General features: G+C 36.7%; 1 protein-coding gene across 1 annotated transcript; it reads left to right on the top strand.

Moving 5' to 3' along the window:
- Positions 1-1970: 1970 nt before the first annotated feature.
- CCDC34 (coiled-coil domain containing 34) lies at positions 1971-24338 on the top strand. The gene is made up of 6 exons (XM_054586247.1): positions 1971-2353; positions 7949-8084; positions 13734-13841; positions 21367-21525; positions 22043-22184; positions 23857-24338. Exons 1-6 carry the CDS (start codon positions 2016-2018, stop codon positions 24069-24071), a joined length of 1098 nt encoding a protein of 365 aa, XP_054442222.1. The 5' UTR covers positions 1971-2015; the 3' UTR covers positions 24072-24338.
- Positions 24339-24901: the final 563 nt, after the last annotated feature.

Here is a 24901-nt window from a genome sequence, read left to right on the forward strand (position 1 = left end):
TATATATAGGCTTTGTAGCCTGTAAGTGCATATATATATACACACATACACATACAAATTAACTATACCATGAAATTGAAAATAAATGAGTAGTAAGAAGTGAAGATACTAAGTCAATACCCTAATGCATAGAGGGAGAGGCCCTCTTTTCAGCTTATTTATACATTTATATATAATCCTACCAAATCTGATTATGGCCTCTCAGTCCTGTAATGAAAAGGCTCTGTAAAAGAGGAGACCACAGGGCTCGATTATGTTCAAGTGCCAGCACCATGCGACTCTTTGCCTCATCGCTGCTGTTGCCACAGTTGGTCATTATGATGATTCTGAAGCATCAAGGAAAGGGCATAATTTGTTGAGTAAAACATTTTAAGGAGGCCAAGAAGTATATGGCATTTTAGATCTCCATATCAAGAGGTTAAAGTGGAAAAATCTTGGAGTTTGTCATACTTAACCGTCTATTTTCTCTGTCAGTTCCTATGCTAGAAGCTTTGAGGATTAATAAAATAATATGACTAGGAGGTAAATTATCTCCCTGTTTTACAGAGGAGTAAGGACTTGGAAAGGCAAACAGATTGTTTAAGGAAATTTAGTTAAAAGGAAACCACTGATTCAAACCCAGATAAAACTTGTGTCTTTTTCCTACTATGCTTCAGTTACGTCAGATTATGTCTGCTGGGAATAGCTTGTGGAGTTTACCCCCTTCTGAAGCCCTAAAATGGTCCAGGGCCTTTTAATGCTGTTATTATTGATTTCAGAGATGTTCTCATAAAAGGTTTTAAACAAATATGCTGATAGTGAATAATTGGGGTAGAGAATGAAAACTCCATTAAGCAAGTTTAATTCCTTGAGCAGTTTTATTAGTCATTTAAATTGCTCCTATTTTCTTCCATTTTCATTGTTTTTACTGGAAATTAAAGCAAAATTTAGCATTCACTTACACAATTTAATCATGCCATATTTTATTAATTACAGCTTCTGCCTTCTTACTTGCCCTTGGTTGCTATTATTTCTACCATATTTAATTCTCCTTTGTCAAATGTTGCACATCTAAATTTCATCAAAGGCTTGTATCACTCTTTGGTTAGTAACAACTTTTGTGTGCTGTTTTAGCCATTGTCAATTTTAATTTTGTGATATTTCTAAAGCAGTTATGCTCTATAAACTGGACAAAAGCCATATTTACTTACAAAATACATATTACATATTTATTCTTATTTAGTTCATGCAGTTTTGTCAGCATGAACTAAGCATCCAGTTTTACTATCATCTCTCTTGCTACCTTCATGTCATCTGCATTCCCTCTCCCTCAGAGAGTGCTCCTTCTGAGGCCCCACAATTTTTCTTTCCTTATAATATGTGTATCACAGACTACTTCAGTGGTATGGTTTTTCACTGCAAGAGAAGGAACTTGGAAGTGCAGGGTTTCTGTCTTCAGCTCTATCCAGTGCCCAAAATTCACGCGCATAGACAGGCAAAGGAGGTGCTAACCAAAAAGTGAAAAATTATCCTAAAGTGTATTCTTGAACGCACTTGTACACTTAGATAAATTTCACCTCCCTCCCATCTTAAAATATGACTGTGTATTGAAAGAAATCAAGACTGATGCTTATACTCTTGACCTTGTAGTGATACAGGGTAGTACTGGCCTTTGTTTCATTTCCTTTAAAACTCTTGCCTTCTTCAGTGACAGCATATTTCATGTAACAAGTGAACTGCAACACCACAGCAAACAAGGGACAGGCCCTTAACGTTGTCAACGGGGATCGGGAGCTAGCGGAAGCATAGAGTTAACCTGGGCGGCTGGGCTGGTGGAATAAGGACTTTAGCCTAGAGAGACCCGAGCGCAGGAAGCCACGCTCAGCAGGCCCGGACAAAGCCTTCGTGGAGTCCACGCGTCGCCAAGGCAACGCCGCGCCTGTCCTCGCCCTGATTGGCCAGGCTCGGCGCGCGCGGGGGTTGCTGGGAGCACACGTCCCTGCAGTCGCTCCGCCGGTTTGAACTTGGCGGGCCCGATGTGGGCGGCGGGGCGATGGGGGCCTCATTCGCCTCTTTTTGACACCCGGGTCCCGGCTGGCTGCAGGGCCAGGTCTCGGCCTTCCTCTGGCTCTTTCTCCACCCTCATGGCGGACGCCCGAAGGCAGGGGCTGGAGACGGTGGCGGTGAGCTCGCCATCCCCGCCGCTGAGCTGCAGCAATTCCACTACGTCGCTGTTGTCTCCCCTCCGCCACCAGAGCTTCCCGTTTGACGATGACGATGGGGACGGGGAGGATGAAGAAGTGGACGAAGATGCCCACGACTCAGAAGCCGAAGGGGCGAGCCTGAGAGGAATGAAGTTACAGGGGTGCGCCAGGTAAACACGAGGCCGCCGGGCCACTGCAGCAGCTCTCAGGATTCTGTAGACCCTTTTTGTACCCCCTGCCAAACACCACCCTCCCGCCTTCCGCCCCAAGGGCTGTGCAGGCACCTGCGTCTTGAGGCGGTGCTCCTCTTTGCACACAGAGAGCCCTGGGCCAATTCTTATAAATGACCTTTTTTTTTTTTTTTTTTTTAAATGATTCTTAATCCTTTTTCAAACGGAGAATATCATGATTGTTACAGCCTCACTCCCCGGGAAAACGTACATAGTCTCAAACATACAAAATCTCGCTACCATTTCGGGAGTTTTTTGAATACTCAGAAGCCTTACTGTGGGCACTAGAGCTGTTGTCCAAACTGTTAACACCAAAATGTGGTCCGCTGCACCTCAGTAGTGCCTGTAGTTGTTTTGGGAAAAAAAAAAAAAATCTGATTGTCAGTGAAGTAGGTTGTCATAAGCACTATACTTTTTATGTCACAAATAAGGAAATGAAGCAAAATTTAACAGGGTCACCCTCAGATTCCATAGACAGCATTGGGTCTGATCTGGGTACTTAACAGTGGAATAGAAGTCATTGAATCAAAGAATGTTAGAACCAAACAGATCATTAAAATCATCGTAATTTGTTTATTTTCTACAATTATTCATTAGGCAAACAGTTGTGTCACATATCAGTTTACATACTAGGGACTATAAACATGTTCTCTACTCTCATGGAATTAAAGCCTAGATCAAGTCACTCATTGTACAGATAATAAAACTTTGGCTCAGAATACAAATGAAAAGGCTGATTCAAAGGCATATACCCAGTTATTAGCAGAGCTGGGCAGTACCAAGCTATACCTAATGCATTCTTTCTTCCCTATACTAGATGCCTATTAGTAGATATATACAAATAGGAGCAAAGGGCCCATCCCTGCAAGAATGTATTTTTCTGAAATAAGCATAGTAATGCAGGTCCATTTTGTGGTAGGCTCATTATGTCATCTTCAGAAAACATTTACAAGTTTCTGATTGTCCATCTGTGTGAGACATAGTACAGGAGACCTAAGAAATACAGACCAGAGGACCCACGCTTTATGTATAAGCAGCAAGATAGCCTCCTTCATATAAGGCATTCATAGCAGAGTGAGTGAGTGGAGTATGGAACCATATGAAGTGACTCATACATAGTTACAACAGTGAGACTCTTAAGAACAAGAAGTAAAAGTAAATACATCGGTGGGAATGGAGATCAGTAAGAGTGATCATTAAGCCGCTTGTCAAGACTGGTTGTAGCAACAAGAAATGGGCCTTTTGATCGACCTGATAGAACTAATGGTAGAATTAGACTTTTATGAGTCCATTTTCATGTGGGCCTTTGTGGGGATTCTTCTGGACTGAGTTGGCTCTAAAGACTGTAAAAAAATTTTTTTATCCCCACCATAGGACTTTTTTATTTTTAATTGCCTTTAGAGCGAGAGGAAGGGAGAGAAAGAAAGAGAGAAACATCAATATGAAAGAGAAACACCTGTTGATTGCCTTCTCGTATGTGCCCCAACCGGGGATAGAACCTGCAACCTGTGTATGTGCCCTGACTGGGAATCGAACCCAGCACCATTTGGTTTATGGGGTGATGTTCCAACCAGCTGAGGCACACCAGCCAGGGTAGCTCCAAAGATTTTTAAAATAAGTTTTAAGGCTTTGAAAAATACTTTCTGAGCCTAATCAACAGGACAATGTAGACACAGTTTAGCAACCTAAGGAATGGTGGCCATTGAAACCACAAGTCAGCTACTGAGGCCTTTCATTAGCTTCCAAGAATCAAAGCCCTGACCAAATGGAGCTTAACCAGAGGAGTTGGACAGATTTATGTCTCCCCTTAGCCAAAGCTTGAATGAGCTGGTGGCATCCGAGGGCTAAGACTGCTTCCTTATCACAATTGATTCCCTATGAGTCAAAGGAATAGGTGGGATATGGTCTGGAAAGAAAGCAGGAGTTGCCAGGCCTTGTGTGTGGCACGTGTGAGATGCTTATTTGGTGCCTAATAAATGTGTGTTGACTGAATGCTTAGTTCCCACTTCCCAGGGAAAGATAGGTGCAGTGACTGTTTTCAAACACTTCAGACAATCTAGCACTTCTTGTCAGGAAAGATAAGTATGAAAATAATGTTCTCGTTTCTTCTCCCTACTTATAACCTTAAGTTGGTGCCCTGTACAGTCTGGGGGTGATGGGATGAGGAAAGCAGGCAGAATGAGTCATAGTGCAACCATAGTTCTGGGTAATGTGCACCTTCTCTGTGGACCAGGGAGTAAACATACGGCTGCCTGGGACTTCATGCCTTTTTTCCATCCGTCATCTGCCACGGCGATCTGACTGGCAAAATTTATAGGGTGAGTCTTTTTTGAGTTGGACTCAGGCATCAGCTGCACACGATGGGTATGTACCTTGAGTTTATGAACTCAAGGTATTTTAGGTGTAAATATATTGACCTTCCAGTGGACTGAGGTGAAGCTCATAATTGACTTCAGACAAGATAATGGGATGTATTTTCCCGGAGTCTTTTATAATGTGCTTTGGGCCTGTTTATCGAACCTTAGGATGGTTTTTATATCACTCTGTCCATTAGGAAACCCATGTCTTAATAGATGTTTTAGTCAGAAACAGCTGCTTATCAAGCCTCTCTGGATTATGGGGAGAGCTTTAGTATATATGCCAAACATTCTGAACACATTTGTTAAAAATCTTAAGGCAAGATATCTAACATTTAAAGTGTTCATTTTCTAAAACGCTGAGCTCGTTAATTTCTTCTCACAAGAAACATTTCTTAGGAGCCTACTATATGCTGAGCCCTAAGGTAGACTCTTGAAATAATAAGTTAAGACATGTTAGGAATTCATGGCCTATGGCAGAGGTGACAGAAAGCCCAAGGTGCTTAGTCCAGATATTTTGCAGAGGTTTCACCATGAGGCAATGAAGATAATGCCTGAGCTGAGTCTCGAAGGGGAAGTAGGAATTATCCACACTCCTGCCCCTCCCTCTACTACTAAAAAGGTATGCACCAAATGTTTACTGAGTGCTCAGAACTGCATTCAGTGCTTTAGCATGGACTGTCTCATGCAGTAGTAACTGAGATAGCCGCTGCTGTTTTCTCCATTTTACAGATGAGAAATGGAGGCTTAAAGAGATTTAAAAATGTACACTAGGAAGAGGCAGGTAGAGATTCACCCTAAACGTTTTAATCCAGTATGCGAGCTCTTGCTTTGGCCATGCATGGAGGTGAAGGGAAGGAATTTCACGGTTTTAGGCAAAGCTGCAGAGCACAAGGGCATGGCATGCTCATCACTCTGCCTAAGTTCAAAGAAGACTGAAATGTAGAATCTGGATCAACCATTGGAGAAAGAAGAGGCTAGGAGATGGGCAGTGGCCAGCTCATAGGTGTCAGAAGTTTGGATTGCATCTTGTGGGCAGAGGAGCCACTGAAGAACTTTCAGATGCGGAGTGACACGTTAGAGGGGTGCATTTGAAGGATGAATCTGGCAACAGTGTGGAGAGTGATCTGAAATCGAGGGAGAGAGGCCAGCTATGATCAGACAGTAATTGTAAAGTTGGAAGAGAGGAGAATGGCTTGGGAAAACTGAAAGAAGTGGAATAGACATGACTACTAATTATATCGGTGTGGGAGATGGTGGGGATCAGATGTGGATGGGAAGCAGGAAGCGTCAGCTCTGGGTTCCTGGCTTGGCCACCTGGGTAGGTGTTGGTACCCTTCACTGAAGTAGGATTATAAGAAGAGGAATACAATTCTTGGTGGGGAGGGCGGGTAGTGGGTGCATGGTGGAAAATGATTAGACTTGTTTTGGGTTAGTGGGAAATAAAGGCCTGGAGCTTAGGAGAAAGACCTGGTCTGGAATGACTGATCTGCGCATCATCAGCACGTAGCGTTAGTGAAAACTATGGGAGCAGATGAGGGTGTTCTGCAAGACTGAGAATGAAAGTTACATATAAGAAATAAACAACACATCTAGCACTTCTCCCCCAATAGACTAATAATTCCAGCAGGCCACAGATGAGTTGAGAAATAGCAGTAGAACAAAACAAGTAAGCTGAAGCTCTGAAGTAGAAGTAAGCTGTATATTGCAGTGGGTTAGGCATTTGATTGCCTGAAGTAAGAATGAAGGGGAACTAAATTTATATTATCTGTTGGGTTGGCGAAAAAGTCCATATGGTTTTTTCCATAAAATGAAAGACATTTTTCGTTTTCACTAGTAACTTTATTGATTTGGATGTTCTGAGTACGTCAGCTGTTACCTGTGTGGTATAATGTTGATGGTTCTCAATTAATCTCTCTATTTGATGGCCGTCAACTTCAACTGGTCTACCTGACCATCATCATCCAGGGAGAAATCTCCAGCACAAAACCTCGCAAAACCACTTTTGACGTGTTCGATCAGTCTCAGCACCTTTTTCATACACTGCACAAATCATTTTTTGCATTTCAGTTGCATTTTTACCTGTCTAGAAACAATAAGGCATGATATGCCAAAAAGGTAGCCTATTTTTTTCTATCTTCAATATTACAATGGCTACACAAAAATTCACCAATTTTGATAAGTTTTTTTTTTAAATGCATGCTGATATGACAACTGTTCACAATACAATCTAACAAAATTGTTTCAAATGATGTTAAACTTCTAGTAACTCAGTGCTACTTGAGCCATCTTATGGGAAAAACCGAAAGAACTTTTGGCCAACCCAATGGTATCTAGAGCTGCGTTGGGTTCTGAACAACCCTTCTTTCCATGGGTGCTAATCAGCAGGTCCTGTTTTAAGAAGCTTGTGTACTGGCCAAAGCCCTGTGTTCTTCATGTAGTTATGTGTATTTCCCTTCCCCCTTCTCTTTCGCTTGAGTAAGTAGTTCCTTTACCCTGTACCTAGAAGAGACAGACAGAGAGAGGTACATTGTGGAGATGGTGGGCATGTTAGGAGGTAACCAAACTCTGAAGAGTCTTACACACTCTGTCTGAGATTGGCACACAGGAGTCAACCAAAACATTAAAGAATTCAATGGCCATAATTTCACAACAGTTTCAAACTTAGAGAAAAATGGAGCATTTAAAGAATTTCTGTTCACCCCTCACCCAGAATCCCTGATTGTTAGCACATTTACTTTATTTATACATATTTTGTATATGTACATATTCTTTTTCCTAAACTATTTAAGGGAGGAAAACAGAAATGTCTGCTCTAAGATCTGATTAGGATTAGGTATTGTAATTCGTTGTCCAGGTATAAGATTTTTAAGAATAAAATATTGTCATTGAGGCAAACAGACTGGGTGTGTGTCATCACAATAGGTTTTTAAAATAATGTGATTTTAGAAGATAAAGGCCTTCAAAGGCAGTTTGGTGGATAAACTAATTCAAATATTGGAGTTCCTTTTTGTGACTTTTTAAATGTAAATTTATATGTAACTCATATATATTTACTTATAAAAATTCACAATATTGTTATATATATTATTAAATCTGCTTTTACTGTATAGCTAAGTGCTTTTTGACTGTTAAGCCCAAGAGTACAAGTGCTATAGTGTCCTCTCTTTTGCAATAGTGTGGTTGAATCCAAAGATAACCAAGAAGAACAGAAACAGGTGCACTTACCAGAAAGCAGCCTGACACCATGGGAAGTGTGGTTTGTTGGCAAAGAAAAAGAAGAACGTGACCGTCTGCAACAGAAAGCTCTAGAGGTAAAACTAGACAGTATACTTTTTATTTAATCCGTGAGCTCACAAAGTAGAGCTGCTGTCGCAATTAAAATGTTAATATTATCCCTCAAAACAAAATTTTTGCCTTTGTTTGTGTCAGTAATTCTTACTGTAAAAACAGTACATGGTCATTATAAGAACATTTGGAAAATGCAGCCAAGCATAATTAAGAAAATTAAAATCTCCTCTAATCTCACTACCTGAAGATAACCACTGGGAGCATTAAGGTATATAGCCTTCCAGATTTTCTTTCATATAAATTAAAAAAATAAATGTGCAACTGTATATATACAGACACATATACTGGAGCTTCACCATATGGACATTTAACTAAAGTAAATTCAACTGCATATACTTGGTGAACATTTTTAAGAAAGAAGAGACAGAAAAATGCAAATAGAGGTAGTAATCTGTGTGCATGTCACTCAGAGCTTGTGCTGAGAGGCTGTGACCTGCTGGGCTGGCAGGGTTTTCCAGTTTCTCTGCGCTTCCCTGCCTTGCCTGGGGACACTCCTGTGTTTGTGATTTTCTCTCTCAACTCCCGTTCTCCAAGCTCAAACAGTAGTTGGAGATACATTTTCACATGAATCCCTCATCCTCTGAACTCTTAATATGTGCTCTTCAGAACCTAACAGCCAAACAGATTTGGGCACTTTGGCATCCTCCATTTCTAGGCTCATAACTTGAATTCTCCCTGTCCAAACACAGAAAACGAGTAGGTTTGAGTGGTGAGGGATACTTCTTGTTTTTAATGAAGCAGGAGCAAACTGTTTTATTGCCTGCTTTTCTCTGTTGGTTACACTTATTAGTATATTTCTATATCATTAAATATTTTTACAATGTAATTTTTAAATGGCTGGCTAAGATTATTAAAATATGTACAATATATTAAATATATTGGAGGATATTAGTTAACGGTTTCACTGTTGCTGGATATTTAAGTTTATTCTAATCTATTAGTAATTGTGTTGTCATAAAAATTCTTGGAACTAGAAGTTTGCCTTCTATGATTTTCTTTGGAATAAATTTTCCATGTCAGTTTAGAAACTAATTGTTATTGCTATGATGGGTTTCTCATATTCAGGAGGCTTGGCATGATTTAAATGATTGTAGAAACCAGTACCGTCTGCTCTTTTCCGATTGCATGATTCTTTGTATTCTGAAATACAGATTTATTCCTGGAAAAGTGCACAGTAATATTTATTTCCTCTTAGAAGGGTACAGAGTCTGAGAAAGGCCCTGTGGTTTGATGTCAGGCAGGTTTACTTGAACTTTACGCTTCCTTCAATTTCCTCATCTGTACAATAAGGATGAAGTAAATATATGTGTCACAGGATTTTTGTGAGGATTCAATGAGACAGTATAAAGATGGCTGGTGGTGTTTTATTTTATTCATATCGCTGCTCTTCACAGCCTCACAGCCTCACTTGTTTTCAGAATTAGCTGGTATTATGGAGACCCCAGATTCTCCATCACTTAGTTCAGTCGCTTTCAAAATATTTGTTCATGGTGAGAAATCTACTTTGTTTCATCTCACACACACACACACACACACACACACACACACACTTTCCCTCTCTCTCTCTCTCTCTCTCTCTCTCTCTCTCTCAGTAATATCTTAATTTTCTAAAACCTGGTATTCTATTCTATTATTATTATTATTTTTTTAAAGGCTGGTCATACCCCATTTAATTGGTTTTAGAGCCGCAGTTTGGAAAACATTGATCTAGTGAGTCAGTGGTGAAGTGGAGTTCAGTTTATGGTATTTATCTTTATCTCTAGCCTCACTGGAAGTCACTTGAAGGAGGGTCACTTCAGGGCATTTTTAGAGTCGGCAGAAAATAAGAGAAATTAATTAAATTCATAAGGGAGCCAGGGCTTTAGAGTCACAAAGAACAGGCTGAAATTTTAGCCTTGCCATTTTAACTCTGTGGCCCTGAGAAAGTTACTTAACTTCTCTGAGCTTCAGTCTCTTCATCTATAAGCCAAATGTTAGGCAATAGAGTGGTAAAAACTGTATATTCTTGAGCTGTACTTCTTGGATTCAACCTTTTTCTCCTCGATTTCTTTACCAGTGAAAAGGGGAAAACAGTATTTACTTACTGTGCTATGAGGGCTAAGTGAACATCAGGAAATGGCCTACTCTATAGGAAGCACTCAATGAAAGTTGTTACTATGTGTTAAATGGGATAATAAACTACTGAAGATTTGTTTTCAGAGAGGACTCAAATAATGAATATAGAGTCTCTACCACAGTGATCAAGCTTTTAGCAGAATACAGTTGGTTGAAAGATTGAAACCCTTTGATGTGTTTAGTAGTGTGACATTTCTTATATCATTACTTCTACAACATTACTTAACTCTGAAGCAATTAAAATATTTTAACATGCATCTTATTGTATCAGTCATGCCATTGCCAACTGCTCACTTTCTTATAAGCTTATTTTCAGGTATTGTGGTATTCACATTCTTTAAATGCCTTTCTCTTTATGAGTTATGCTTTCATTATTTTTTGTCCTTATTTGTTGCATTCTCTGATTTGTTTACAAACATATCATTAAAAGTACAGAATTTTAACCATAAAGAACAGTTCATCTCAGATCCCTATTAAACATGAGGGCCAGAAAGTAACTTTGCCAAGGTTTTCAGTTAGTGGCTAAGCTGTGATTGGATCCTAGTTCTTTTGACTTCCAATTTAGTAAGTGTTTTATCCACAATACCAAGATGTATTTTAGAAATAGGTCAGACTTAATATTTAATTTTGAACTTAACCATGGTTTTCTTATTTTCTTTCTTAACGACTTAAAGGAAAATTTAAAGGATAGTTGGTTATTGAAAAGATCATCTCTTCCCGTAAATTTGATTTCAGCAACAGACATTTAGATCTGTTTCAGACATCTCTTTAAGACTGAGTTAAGAAATTATTTTAACCCATCAAAATTACCCGCTTACAAAGCTTAAAAAAAATTTTCTATGTTAAGATGATAAACATGATAAATGTTGAATCGTAGTATTATGAAAAATAACATTCGTTTTGTAGGTCATATAAATTTTACTTAAATTTTTATTATTAAAAAAAAATTCTTTAACAGGCTCTCCTGAATTCTCTATGGCTTTTGATAATGCTAATTTTTAACATTTGCTTAAACATTTTAGCACTATCTCTTCTAAATTATAAAAGTTACCTAGTTTGTGAATAATCTGGGTCCTTTTTTCCCCTCACCATCTCTCCTTTGGCCATTTCATTTATGAGTCCTTAATGAAGGAATCAGGCAGGATGTAGAGTTGGTAAAACTCAAAACTGTCAGTTTTTGTAATCGTTGCCTTCAGTGGTAAACACTGTTCTTTGAAAGCTGACAGAAGCTATTGAAATAAAAATGCTATCTAGCATCCTCTTTGGATTTCATTTTCTATAATCAAGTGTTTACTTTGTGGGAAAATAACTGTAATCCTATTGAAATTCAGTGGTATACCCGAAGACGACAACAACGTAGGGGCCTTGTGAGAAAAGGCTCCAGCTGTGTCCGGAAGAGGCTTGCCCTGGTGGTGAGCAGACAGAGGCATCGAGGGTGGCAAATTCTGAGAGGGCCAGCCTTGGAAGGGAGGGTCAGGTCTCAGAATGCGAGGCGTATTCTGGGGTGGCGGATCGCTTGAACAGACATCCTGAGATTAGAGCACTGTCTGGTAGTAATTTCTACATGTTTTTGACCATTCCTTTATTTTCAGCTCTTCTGTCGACATTCACCAAAATTTGTGAGCCAGAAAACAGGGACACAAAATCTGATTTTTGAGTGTAATTATATGAAGAATCTTAAGAGGGTACATCAATATAATCAATCGTATCTTTAGCTGTGTGTTTAAATGATTACTTTTCTTGAAAACAAAATTGAGTACTGCATAGGGAAAGTGTGGATGTATGATTGTTAGATGTGTATTTAGCCTGTCATACATACATACACACATATGAATTCCCCTTTTTTGGTTTCTTTATGCAAGTCCAGACCTTCTTCCCCTTGTAACTCGTAGACTGTGGCAACCTCCTAGTCAGTCTCCCTCAGAATAGTTCTGATCCCTTTAGTGCAGTCTTTAACCTTTATCATTGAGTTCTGGATCATCCCTTTGCTATCTATTACTGCTTCAGAGTGTTCCGTTCACTCTGCCTGTCTCAAAAGACCTTTTTCTACCTAGTTACCACCCCCCACCAGCCCCCCAACCTCTCTTTTCTAGTAAAGCCAGTTCTTCGCTGTTCCTCTTATGATGCTCATTTTTGACCACCCTGGTCTACACTGTGTCTCCTCTCATCTTCCCTTCTTTTCCCTTTTCTGAACTCATATTATACATGATACCTCACAATGTAGCATGATTCTTTTGTGTATATAGAAGGAGATTAGATCAGAGACTTCTGGAATTTCATCCCTGTATCTCAGTTCATGCCACCTTTATAGAAGGCACTTTATAAGAAAAAGTATTATGTGAATAATCAAAGAAAAGCAGCTGCAGAGGTAATGAAGAATCTTTTTAAATCCAAAATGGTTATTTTACATTGGACGCTCGGGGGAGTCTAGTATGTCAACTCTGGAAGACTTCCTGAATGAGCGAGGGCAGTTATTTTCTATGCAGCAGAATTTTAGGCCGAGGGGGCATGGAAGACAGGTATCCAGTGCCTCAGGTGTTCTGAAGTGCAAAACATGTTTTCTTGATGTCAAGTTTTATCTTCATTTCATTTAACACGCTGGAATTGTTCTGAGGGTTGAAAAATTGTCCTTCCCACTACCACCGTGTTCAGGTGCGTAGGTCTTTGGGAAAGGGAGGGCAGGGAAGGACAAGCGAGGTCCGATGGGAGATACATAAATGTATCTGATTATTAGTATCTAAGGAGAGAGAAGAAAAATAACCAGTAATTATGGTAGTAGAGTCCCAGGAGTCTAGTTTGAACAGCATTCTCAACTAATGCAGTAATTTAACTGATGAGTGACAGAGTGGTGGCATTCAGCGTGTAGTTTTATTTGGCCATACCTTCCACATTCTTTCTTCTTAGGAAATGCCCAAACGTGTAGATTCCAGTGACAGCAAAGCATATGGGATATGAGTGTGGTTTTCTTTTATACTCCAGCAGCTATAAAATGAGTGAAGAAAAATCTGGATTTTTTTTTTTCCTGAAGAAAATTGAATGTCTTCTGTACATCTCTTCTTTGGTATGACTCTGAATTAAATTTTTAAATTTAGGGATTATTTAATTCCTATCCTTTATCTTCCCCAAGAATCTAAAAGCTTTTTATAACTGTAAAAAAAGGTTGCAATTCCCTTGAGCTTCTGCCAAGAGCATACAGTGATGCCAAAATTTATGTGTGGGAAAGTTGATTTCAATGAGGGTAATTTAGCTGAAGTTTAGTCTAAGGAACTAGTGTTTTGCTGCCAAGTGATTATTTGCATTTCTAAAAAATGACATACTTTTTACCAATGCTTTCTTTTCATCATAGACTAGTTACTTAAGTAAGTTATTGTCACTAATGGTATATTTTCTATAAAGGAAACTGTTCCACTTTAATTTGGTTAACACCAGCCTTTTAAAGAATATGTGATTTGAGTACTTCTGGTAAATGTTGCTTTTTGTTTGAATAACATTCACAGGAATTAAATCAGCAGCTAGAAAAAAGAAAAGAAGAGGAAGAACGTGAAAAAAGAAAGATAATTGCTGAAGAAAAGCACAAAGAATGGGTTCAGAAAAAGAATGAACAGGTAAGGAGAAAAAAATGCGCGCACACACACAGACATCTCTTTTGCAAATGTTCTCCCTATTACTCCGCATTGCGTGGATTTTTCTTATTTTCTCTCAGATTCTTTTTTCTCTGACCTGATTTTTTTTTCCGCCCTCATGGACGTTTATGTACTCTCTGTCTCCAGCTGTTTGCTCTCTACTTATCTCCTTTTTCCTTCCTGTGGCTCCCTCTTGTATCTGGCTGCAGGTATTCTTGACGTCTGTACCTCCTGCAGCCTTGGATTTCTATGTGTGAGGCGGGCTGCCACCTCTGAGCCAGCAAATCTAAAGCGCCCATTTCTGCCCATTCTTTTTTGAGAGAACCGTTCTTCTAACTCTCGATTACTGTAATTAGCACTAGTGTCATCTCGGTCACCTGGGCATAATCAGAACTCTTCTGTTGTTTGTAGTCATCCCTTCCTTTCCTCCAAATCATCACTCTTGTGTTGTGATCTCTTCCTGTCTGGTCTCATTACGTCTTTCAACCTTTTTTGTTTGTTTGTTTGTTTTCCCTTACTGTCATGTAAGCTCTGCTCTAAAAAGGGCATTGATTTTTTATTTTTTTGTTCAGTTCTCTAGCCCCTAGATCAGTATCTGACACTTAACAGATGCCCCAAGATATTTGTTGAATGAATGAATCCATCTTCTGTGTTCTTGCCAAAGTAACCTTGCTGAAACAGTCAAATGTCATCTCCCAGTTCAAAAAATATTTTTCATGATTCCTCACAGTAAGCTGAATAACGTTTTAACAGTTCTAGCCTGGCTGGTTAAAGACCCTCTACTCTCTGCCCTTGGGGCCATGTTGTCTTCTACCTGTGGCTCATTTATTCTGTGCTGTCATCTCTTAGGGGTGCTCTTTTGGGAGTATACACAGGATAATCATGGCCCATTTCCAAGGAGTATTAGTTTTACTGGAGAATTTTGAGAGGAAAAATGTTGTTTTTATGATAAAGCAAGCATAGATATTTAATGGAGCAGAATATAAATTTTTATATGATTTTTAAGATATACAATAGATTTCAAAGAAATTTTGAGCTTTGGACTGTACTCTCTAGTCCCTAGGGATATTTGTTTATGAGAAGTTTTAAGGACATTTTTCTTCTCTGTCCTCCTTTTTATTTTTTATGTGATATTTTATCTGCATGGAATCTCATTATATCCTCCACTTTCCCTTTCCCTTAATTATCCAATTCATAGCATTTCCTCCTACATGAAGCATTTGCTGCTCACATGCTAAAGACTCTTTCCTTCCTGAATTCTTGTTCAAATTTATCACTTTTTCACATGCTGCTTTGTATTATGTATATATTTTGTTGCTACTTTGTATTATGTATGTATCTTCTCTTTCCTTGTGATTTTAAGACTTAAGGATAGGAATTAATTTTTATATTTTTAATTCATTACAATATCTAATATAATGCTTTACAATATAATAAGCATTTGTTGGAATGAATAAATGAATGAATAGTATTATCTTTTTTCAATTTTAATACATTCTTGTATTGGATTACAAATTTAAAAAATTCTTAAATACTTGTCAGTTTGTTATCTATTGTGAGTTTTCCATACTTAGAATGATACTGCTTTTTTATTATAATCTAATTTTATGGATTTAGTCAAATATTTAAGTTGTAGGACAAAGTTTTAAGTTTTTAATCCTAAATTTTTTTCCTTCCCTATTGTTATATCTAATGCCCAGTGATATTAATAAGATTACCTAGCAAAATCCTTCCAGTAAATTGAAGATAACACAGCTTTCTTCCTCCAGGTATTGTAAGAAGGAAGTGGGCTAGAGACACTGTGTGTTATGACCATAAATGTATTTGTTCTGTACTTCAGAAGTATATTATTATTATTAATTTAGCATCAACCCATAATACAACAAAAAAGAGTTCTTTGTGAATAAATGCCAAAATCAAAATAAGTCTCCATGACCCCTTGCCAAGTTTTGGGTGATATTTTTTTGAAGTTTATAACTGAAAAATAAAATAGTTTTACATATACACAATGATAGCATGCTCTCTCCTCTAAAAGCTTCTCTTATCTTCTAACTCCATTAAGCTCACTTTACAATGCCAATCAAACATAGATGTTATTTGTCTAAGAATGTAAGATACTGCTGAGAGATGATATATTCTCTGTTTTAATTAGTGGCAGTAGATGTAACCCAATTATTTGAGAAAAAATTTCTTTCTTTGGAGGGAAATGGCATGCCCTGTCATCAATCACTAATTATTGAAAGCAGCATTCCACAAGGTTGAGAATAGCTCAAAAAAATGAGTCCTGGGAAATTACGTTTGCTTATTCTGCAGAAGTTTTGTGCATTTTAAGAAATAATTGATTACTCAAATTTTTTTTTCCTTTAAAACCTATCAGATTTCCTGTTTCAGTCGTAGTTACATTTACCTCTATTTGCAAAGACTGCTCTCCTGGTTCTTTTCTCTCTGTCTGGCATCTAGCTTTTTTCTCCTCTGTTTACATTGCATGGTGTGTGGTCCTCCGCTGCCTCCAGCGTCATTCACATTTTAGCTGTATCTCTGGCCTTATTTTCTCTAAGTCGTTTCACTGTGTTCTATCAAAAAATCAGACAAAAAGAATTTATGTATCCATTAGCAAAGCTAGTTTCTTATACTGTGACTGTAAATTGTTAAATCTGTTTCAAATAAATGGCTTATCTCATCTGGTACTCTTACATTTGTGTTGCCAACTACTTTATTTTTTTAGGGTTTTTTTTTTTTGTTTTGTTTTTTGCTGTGTGGTATCACGTATTTCGTAAAAAGGTCTCTACCTTCATTGTTTTCAAGTTATTTTAAAACATATCCAACAGTAAAAGTTGTTTAAAAATAAATTATTTTTAATTCTCACAACGTGGAACTGATTTTTTCATGTAAGAAATTAATTTGGGTCAACAATGGGTAAGATTGGCAACGCTGTTATCAGTGTATCCTTCATGCATTCTACACTTTTACTATGTGCCAGGTACTACTAAAGAAACCGGAGTAGAAATTCAGAAACCTTAGACAGTTGTTTTGTTAGTTTCCTTTAGTTTCAAGAAACAAAGTTTCTCTCAGGGCACCAGCTTTAAAAAGGGAAGATTTATTGTTGTGCTCTGTGCGGTATAGAACTGGAATACCAGAAAATCTGAAGCCACTTAGCGGCTGGGTGCTCTCTCCCAGCACTTCTCTCTGGTGCCTGCTCTGTTCTCCTTTTTCTAATAGCTGAAGGCATTATATTCTCTCTTCTCTAGTTTAAATCCTATGGAGAACTTATCCTGTGTTTAAAATCAACTTCTTCGAGCTATAATTTGTATGCAACAAAATACACTCTATTTAAAGTTTGATGAGGTTTGACAAATTTATGTTCCTGTATAACCAGCAGCACAGTCAAGATCCAGAACATTTCGCTCACTCCAGAAAGTTCCCTTGTCGACTTTGCATTCAGCCCCTGCACCCCACCCCCAATGAGCCCCTCTCCAAGGAAGCCATTAATCTGCTTTCTGTCCCTGCAGATTAGATTTGCGTTTTCTAGACTTTTATTTAAATGGAATACTAGAATATATATTCTTTTGTTTTTAAAATTCCCTATGTCATGTATTAAGAGTGTTCCTTTTTATTGCTGAGTAGTATTCTGTTCTGTGGACTACCACAAATTGTTTATCTATTTGCTAGTTAATGTACAACTGGGTTGTTTCCGATTGGGGTATTACGAATAAAATTCTATGACAACTTATGTACAAGTCTTTTTTTGTGGACATTTGTTTTCATTTCTTTTGGGTGAATGCCTAGGAACTGAATTGCTGGATTGTATGGTAAGGATGTGTTTAACTTTATAAGAAATTGCCAAACGGCTTTTTAAAGTGCTTGTATCATTTTACATTCCCACCACTATTGTATGAAAATTCCAATTGCATTACATCCTTGCCAGATCCTTGCAGAATGCTATTGTCAGTTTGTTTCATTTTAAGTCATTTCAGTAAGGATGTAGTGGTACATCATTGTTGTTTAATTTTCTTTCCCTGAGTTCTAATGAAATTTAGCATCTTTTTATACACTTACTTATTGTGTTAATCTACTAGGGCTGCCATAACAAGTGCCACAGACTGGCTATTAAACAACGGAAATGTATTTCCTTAGAGTTTTGGGGGCTAGATGTCCAAAATGAAAGTGTCAGCAAGGTGTGGTTTCTTCTGAGGCCTTTCCCCTTGGCTTGTACACGTACCTGCTCACTCCGTACCCTCACGTGGCCTTTCCTCTGTGCATGGGCACCTGGTGTCTCTTTTTCCCTCATGTGAGGACACCAGTCCTGTGACCTTATGACCTTAATGAACTATTAGTTCTTTAAAGGTCTTTTCTCCAAATACAATCACACTGGGGTAGGGCTTCAACATGTAATTGGGGATGAGGTCACTCAATTAAGTCCATAACATTATTGACCATTTCTACATCTTTCCTTGTCTTGTGTTTAATTTTTCACCCATTTTGTGGAAGGTGTGTTTTATCAATTAATTTTTAAGAGTTCTTTATATATTCCTGTCACATATGTGTATTGCAAATATTTCCTCCCATTTATTTTAATAGTAATTTTTAAAGAGCAGAAGTTTTAAATTTTGACCATGTTCATATTTAAATATTTTCTTTCATAGTTTGTGGGTTATGTGTCCTATTTAAAAACCACCAAGGGTATAAAAATATTCTTCTTTGTTTTCTTTTAGAAGTTTTATAACTTTAGCTTTTACCTATATGTATATTTTGAATTAACTTTAGTGTATGGTTAGAGTTAAGGGTCAAGGTTCATTTCTTTTGTGCGAATGGATATCCAATTTTTTCAACACTATTTGTTGAAAAGACAATATTTGCCTTATTCAGTTACCTTGACACTTTTGTTTGAACTCAATTGATCATCTACATATGAGTTTATTTCTGGACTGTCTCCTCCATTGATCTATTATATTCTGTGCCAGTGCCACACTAGCCTATTATTAGAGCTTAATACTTGAAGGATTTGTAATTCTTTTCTTTTTTCAAAATGGTTTTAGTTACTCTGCATCTTCCCATATACAATTTAGAATCATGTTATCAGTTTTCCTAGTCATGCTTGCATTCAAAGTGTCTGACACTATTGGGATTGCATTAAATATATAGATAATTAAAATTACCATCTTAATAATATCAAATGTTAAATTAATAAGCATGATTTTTCTTTTTATTTATTTAGGTCAACTTTAATTTCTCTCAGTAATGTTTTTTAGTTTTCAGTGTACCAGGGTATTATCCATCTTTGTTAAATGTACCACTAACTATTTCATGTTTTTTGAAGATGAGAGTAGTTATCTTGCCTTATTTCTGATATTGTCATATAATTTCTATGTCTAGTTTTGATATCACAGTAATACTGGGCTCTTAAAATGAGCTTGGATATGTTTCTTTTTTTTCTATTTTCTAAAATAATTTTTGTAGTTATTGTATTATTTCTTCCTTAAATGTGTAGTAGAATCCACCAGTGAAGCTATCAGAGGCTAGAATTTTCTTTGTGGGAAAGTTTTAAATGCGGAATTATTTTTACAAGTAGACGGTTATTCAGATATTAATTTCTTCTTGAATCAGTTTTGTACAGTGGTATATTTAAAGCAATTTTGACATTTTATTTAAATTGAAATTATTGGCATAAAAGTGTTTTTAACATAATTTCAGTTCAGTGTATGATCAGTAGTAATCTGCTACTTACCATCTCTGTGACTTTAGGCAAATTACTCTTTTTGTGCCTTAGTTTCCTCATTTGTAAGATGAGATCTAATAGTATCTACCTCAGATTGTGGTTATAAAATTAATTGACATAGTACATGATTATAAAACGTATAGAACAGACAGAGTTAGCACTGGATAAATGTTAGCTGTTGTAATTGAAAACAATGTAGGTACAGGATAACTCCTTGTTAATGAAATCCCAGGAGTCTCATGAGTCAGATAGCGATTCAGCAAGATATGCTCCAACACCCTTCTTCTTTTTTTTTTTTTAAGATTTTAAAAATTTATTTGTCTTTAAAGAGAGGGAAAGGGAGGGAGGAAGAGAGGGAGAGAACATTGATGTGCGAGAGAGATATCACTTGGTTGCCTCTTGCAGGCCCCCAACTGGGGACCTGGCCAGTAACCCAGGCATGTGCCCTGACTGGGAATCTAACTAACTGGCAACCTTTCCATTAGCAGGCAGGCACTCAGTCCACTGAGCCACACCAGCCAGGGCTCTAACGTCTTTCTTAACCCTGTAGATTTTCTGACAGTATGAGGTTGTTAAAATCCAATATTCAATGAATAAAATCAGTGGATACTGAGTTCCCAGCAAGAATGGATTCTTTTTTTTTGCAGCTATTGCCTGCCCAACAAGAAGGAAATAAGGCAACGTGGGGGAATGACCTGAGCTTTGATTTTTAAGGCCTGCCTTTCCTGCATAGCACTGAACATGTACATAAACGATGTTTGATACTTGGGTGTTAATTGAATTGCTTATATTAAAATATTCTAGAAGATACTTTCAAGGGAAGAATTTCTTTTCTTGGCTCATATTTCTTTGCTCCAGAAGGGTGATGTATATGGCATTTGTATTGCATACACATTATGCCTTATACATTATTTTCTAAACCTTTGCTGCAGAGCGCTCCCCATGTCATTGATTACTTAGAATTTAGCTGTGTTGGTAGATTATCTTTTAAATAAGAAAGGGAAAAAAAATTGAGTTATAACCTGTGTCAAACTTTTTCTGTAAAGGACCAGATGATATTTTTGGCTTTTCAGGCCATACAATCTGTGCTACAGTGCTTTGACTTCGCTATTTTGGTGCAAAAGCCGCCATAGACAATAAATATGTAAATAAATGGGGGCTGCCATTTTCAATAAAACTTTATATAAAAATAAAAGAGGCAGGTGGACCAAAATTTGGCCTGAGGGGCATACTTTGCCAACCTGTGGTATAGGTAAGACTTGTAAGAATTGCGTAGCCAAAGATTTGTCTGCATGTGCCCTTATAACAATATTTATTGGGCCCAAATGTCATTTATTTGTCCTCTGTTACTCAGTGATGGTAGAGATTTATCCAAGTATTCACATTGGCAAACTGCCCAAGAAATGTATACATATGTGTTACATACATTTTAGAGGGTAAACATTCACTCAAAAACACAAATTCAGGACAATCAAACAGGTTGTAATTTCTATTTACTAATTTATTCAAATCTTCATTGAGCACCTCCTGTTTACTCAGCACTCTCTTAGCCTGTGAGTAAATTTTGGAGAAAAAACTCTTTATTACTGCCATAATGAATCTTATAGCGAGCTGGTAGACTAAAATTGTCCAGGTAATTGCAGTTTTGTTATGTATTCTCACAAGCCAAATTGTATCAACCACTTTTGCTACCTATTTTAAGAAGTAACGGAAGTTTAGGAGATTATTGTATATAGCCTTCTTTGTATGATAATAGATATTCCAATTAAAATTCCTTTATTTTTATTTAAGAAAAGAAAAGAAAGGGAACAAAAAATTAATAAAGAAATGGAGGAAAAGGCAGCAAAGGAATTGGAGAAAGAACATTTACAAGAAAAAGCAAAAGAAAAATATCAAGAATGGTTAAAGAAAAAAAATGTGGAAGAATGTGAGAAGAAGAAGAAAGAAAAGGTATTTAAAGTCACGGGTTAGAATACAGGGCTTTGGTGTTCATGAATATCAACTATATTGCATAAAAAGTTGCTAATAGAAAATTGGCACTGTCTTAGCATAAAAGAAATACATGACGCTATCCCCACTTAGTATACTATGTTTAAGCTTCAGAAATGCATATGCATTTGTGGTTTGATATTAATAAGCCTTTTTAATATTTTTTCAGTTAGGTTCAAACTCTTTATCACTGTTAATGCTTTTAAGTATTTTTGGTGGTACTATAATTCTATTATTGTAAATTATTACTCTATTTTAAAATAGCAAATTGCTGTTTTCTTCTTGGGTTTGATGTCTTGTATAGAGGCAGCCACCCTCATATCACATCCCTGATCATGTTAAATTTTGCTCTCAATTAGAGAAATATGATTGATTATTTATCATCAGTAAGCCAGTGGGGTGGGAACCTGCTGGGGGAAAGTCAGTAGAACTTTAGCTACAGAATATCCCTGGAGATTCTTTGGTCTGTCATTTTAAGGAAAAAGAAAAACAACGTCAAGCTGAATTACAGGAAAAGAAGGAAATAGCAGAAAAAAAGTTTAAGGAATGGTTGGAAAATGCAAAAAATAAACCTCGTCCCGCTGCGAAGAGCTATGGTTATGCCAATGGCAAGCTTACAGGTTGGTTTTTATGTTATGTGGCTTACATAAATATGGCTTGCAGGAGTAAATATTACCCATTATGTTTTCTCTTGACAGAAATAGAAATGTGTAAAAAATCATTTTTTCTTTCAAATTACTATTTTCTGCAAGATTATATAATAATATACTATGATCCTGCGGAGATACTACAAATTTATTGTCATTCTCTATAAATCAGATGTATTTTGAAGGCAATAGTTGCAAAACTGCAAAGTAATGATTTCTAACATTAAGAAATGAGTTATATTTTCTCACTTTTTTTTTTTTTTTTTGGACTTTCGGGCCTTACAAGGACATATTTAAGGGGTGATTTTTCCTTTCCTTCTTGTAACCGTCTCTGAGGCAGAGCTTCCAGTGTCTTTGACACATTCTTTTTGCAGGTGGAATACTAGACAACACATGAACCAGACACAAAACCGGCTGGCCTTTAGGCTTGGTCTGATTATAAATGGTAGTGCATGTTTTTCTTTGTGCTTCGTGTTGGAAGCTCATACCTTGCTGACAGCTGCCTTCACTTGTTTAAGTGATTTATTATTAAAAATACTCCCATTCAGTTTTGTTCACACAATGGAACATATTCCAGACTTTGTTTTGACCATCTTGGTGAAGTGTGTGTTGACATATCTGTGCAGGCAGAGTGGGTTGCCGGTGTCTGAGTGACACATTCCTGCTGTCGGGGTTCAGGCCTCTCCTGCGTGTCACAGAGGTCATTCGTTACGGCTACCGAGCATGGTCTGCCCTACTTTTTTTCTTTCTCCTTTGAAAAAGATGTAATAAGCAGCTCTTTTAACCAAATGATTGAGTAGTTAAGATTAAACTTTAGGAGGGAATATACACGTTGACTAGAAGTTAATTGCCAAGATAATGGAGTATTTTATTTTTTTGCTTCAATGAGTTTTAGTCTAATAAGCATCATATTTGTCTGCGAAAGCTCTTACGTCTCTATTCTTAAGCGTGTATCATTTTTACAAATTATGAAATAAAGGAATTTACATGTGTACAGTGACTGGAGGATTTGAATATGATTCACAAGTGCTTCTCCTTTAGAATTAATAGACATTGGACATCACAGCTCATTAAAAACGTCATAGACACTTGGCCAGGAGAACATTCCATAATTAGTAATCAAAATTACACTGATGTTATGAAATCTTAGTAATTTGAGTGACAGTAATTTAGAACATCGGTGATTCTAAATAAGAATCTTGACTCACTTTAGCTACATTTGCAATGTAAATTTTTTTTCTTCTGTAAACTTTAGTGTCTGACTGGGGAAAACTGGTATACAGTTAGTAATTTCCCATGTTTAGTAAAGAAAATGAACATTTTGTTCAATTTAAGAGTTCTAAACTTAAATTCTTACTAAAACTTTTATGAATTTTTATATAGACTTTAACATTAACATTTTTTTTTGGACTCTTAGATTTATCATTTACATGTTAATTTTTACTGCAATATTTGCTGTATTTGCAAAGTGTTGCTCATTTGAAAGTTTTCAAGAGTTCATTTTAAATGAGTCAAATTGGTTTATCAATGATATTTTTGCCCTTTTGATATTTTAACATCTTTCTAGAAATTTAAAAATAACTAATTTCTTTGATATCAAGTTTTTCTCTTGTTTTGTTTTGTTCTCATTTTTTAATAATTTTAGGTTTTTACAGTGGAAATTCTTATCCAGAACCAGCCTTTTATAACCCAATTCCCTGGAAACCAATTCATATGCCTCCTCCCAAAGAACCTAAGGATCTGTCAGGAAAGAAGACTAAAAGGCCTGTGATAAGTCAGCCACACAGGTCATCATCCTTGGTAATTCATAAAGCTGGAAGCAATCTTTGCCTTGGAACTCTGTGCCGAATACAAAGATAGCAGATGTGGGAAATTGCACTTTTACCTGTAGCTATTTAATTTTAAAATTAGAAATTGGTTTTTTTACTGCTCAGTCAGTAGCTCAACATTTGATGTGATTATTGACAAGTTCAAATTTTTGCATTTATATATGGAGTTTTAGAATTAATTAAGGAAAATATTTTATACATTTTCATTTTTATACATGCTTCAAGGTTGATCTTGGCATATTGTTTTGAAGGATAAGTGACTGAATACCTAACAATTGTATTTAGCTTGTATTAAAACCACTGTGATACCAATAAAACCAATGAATTTTTTTGTGTCCTTTTGTACTCTGTTGTTTGTTTTTGTGTTTATAAACATAAAAGATTAAGATTAAATCCCTCAAACAAGCATTTAAACAAGCATGCTTAAGGTAACTCTTAGAAAAATCTAAATGAGTTATGAATCTTATAGTAGACAAAACCAGTTTTGTTGGATGGCTTTTCTCTATGTAAATGCTTTTAAATAACTGAAGACTGTCTTATGACAAAAAAATGAGAGTTGGGGTTTGCAAAGAAAATTTTAAAATATTATCTGCTCTGAATTTTGGATATTAATAATCTTGAGACTAATAAAATTATGCTGTACTATGTACAAATACTTATTTATTATTATTAGGTTGTTAATTTTGAAATTAGGATTATCAATACAATATATTTTAATGTTAAATGTTAAGTGATATTTTACCAAAGTTGGAATCACAGATCTTATTAATAAATGTTAAGGATAATGTTAAGTTCAAATGATTACTAAAATAGCACTCAGCACTCTTTATTAAATTTTAAAAGTTTGTGTCTTTTTTTAGG

The sequence above is a fragment of the Pteronotus mesoamericanus genome, unplaced genomic scaffold, assembly GCF_021234165.1.
Source record: "Pteronotus mesoamericanus isolate MK-2021 breed Mesoamerican mustached bat unplaced genomic scaffold, CSHL_Meso_final contig_90, whole genome shotgun sequence".
Taxonomy (NCBI): domain Eukaryota; kingdom Metazoa; phylum Chordata; class Mammalia; order Chiroptera; family Mormoopidae; genus Pteronotus; species Pteronotus mesoamericanus.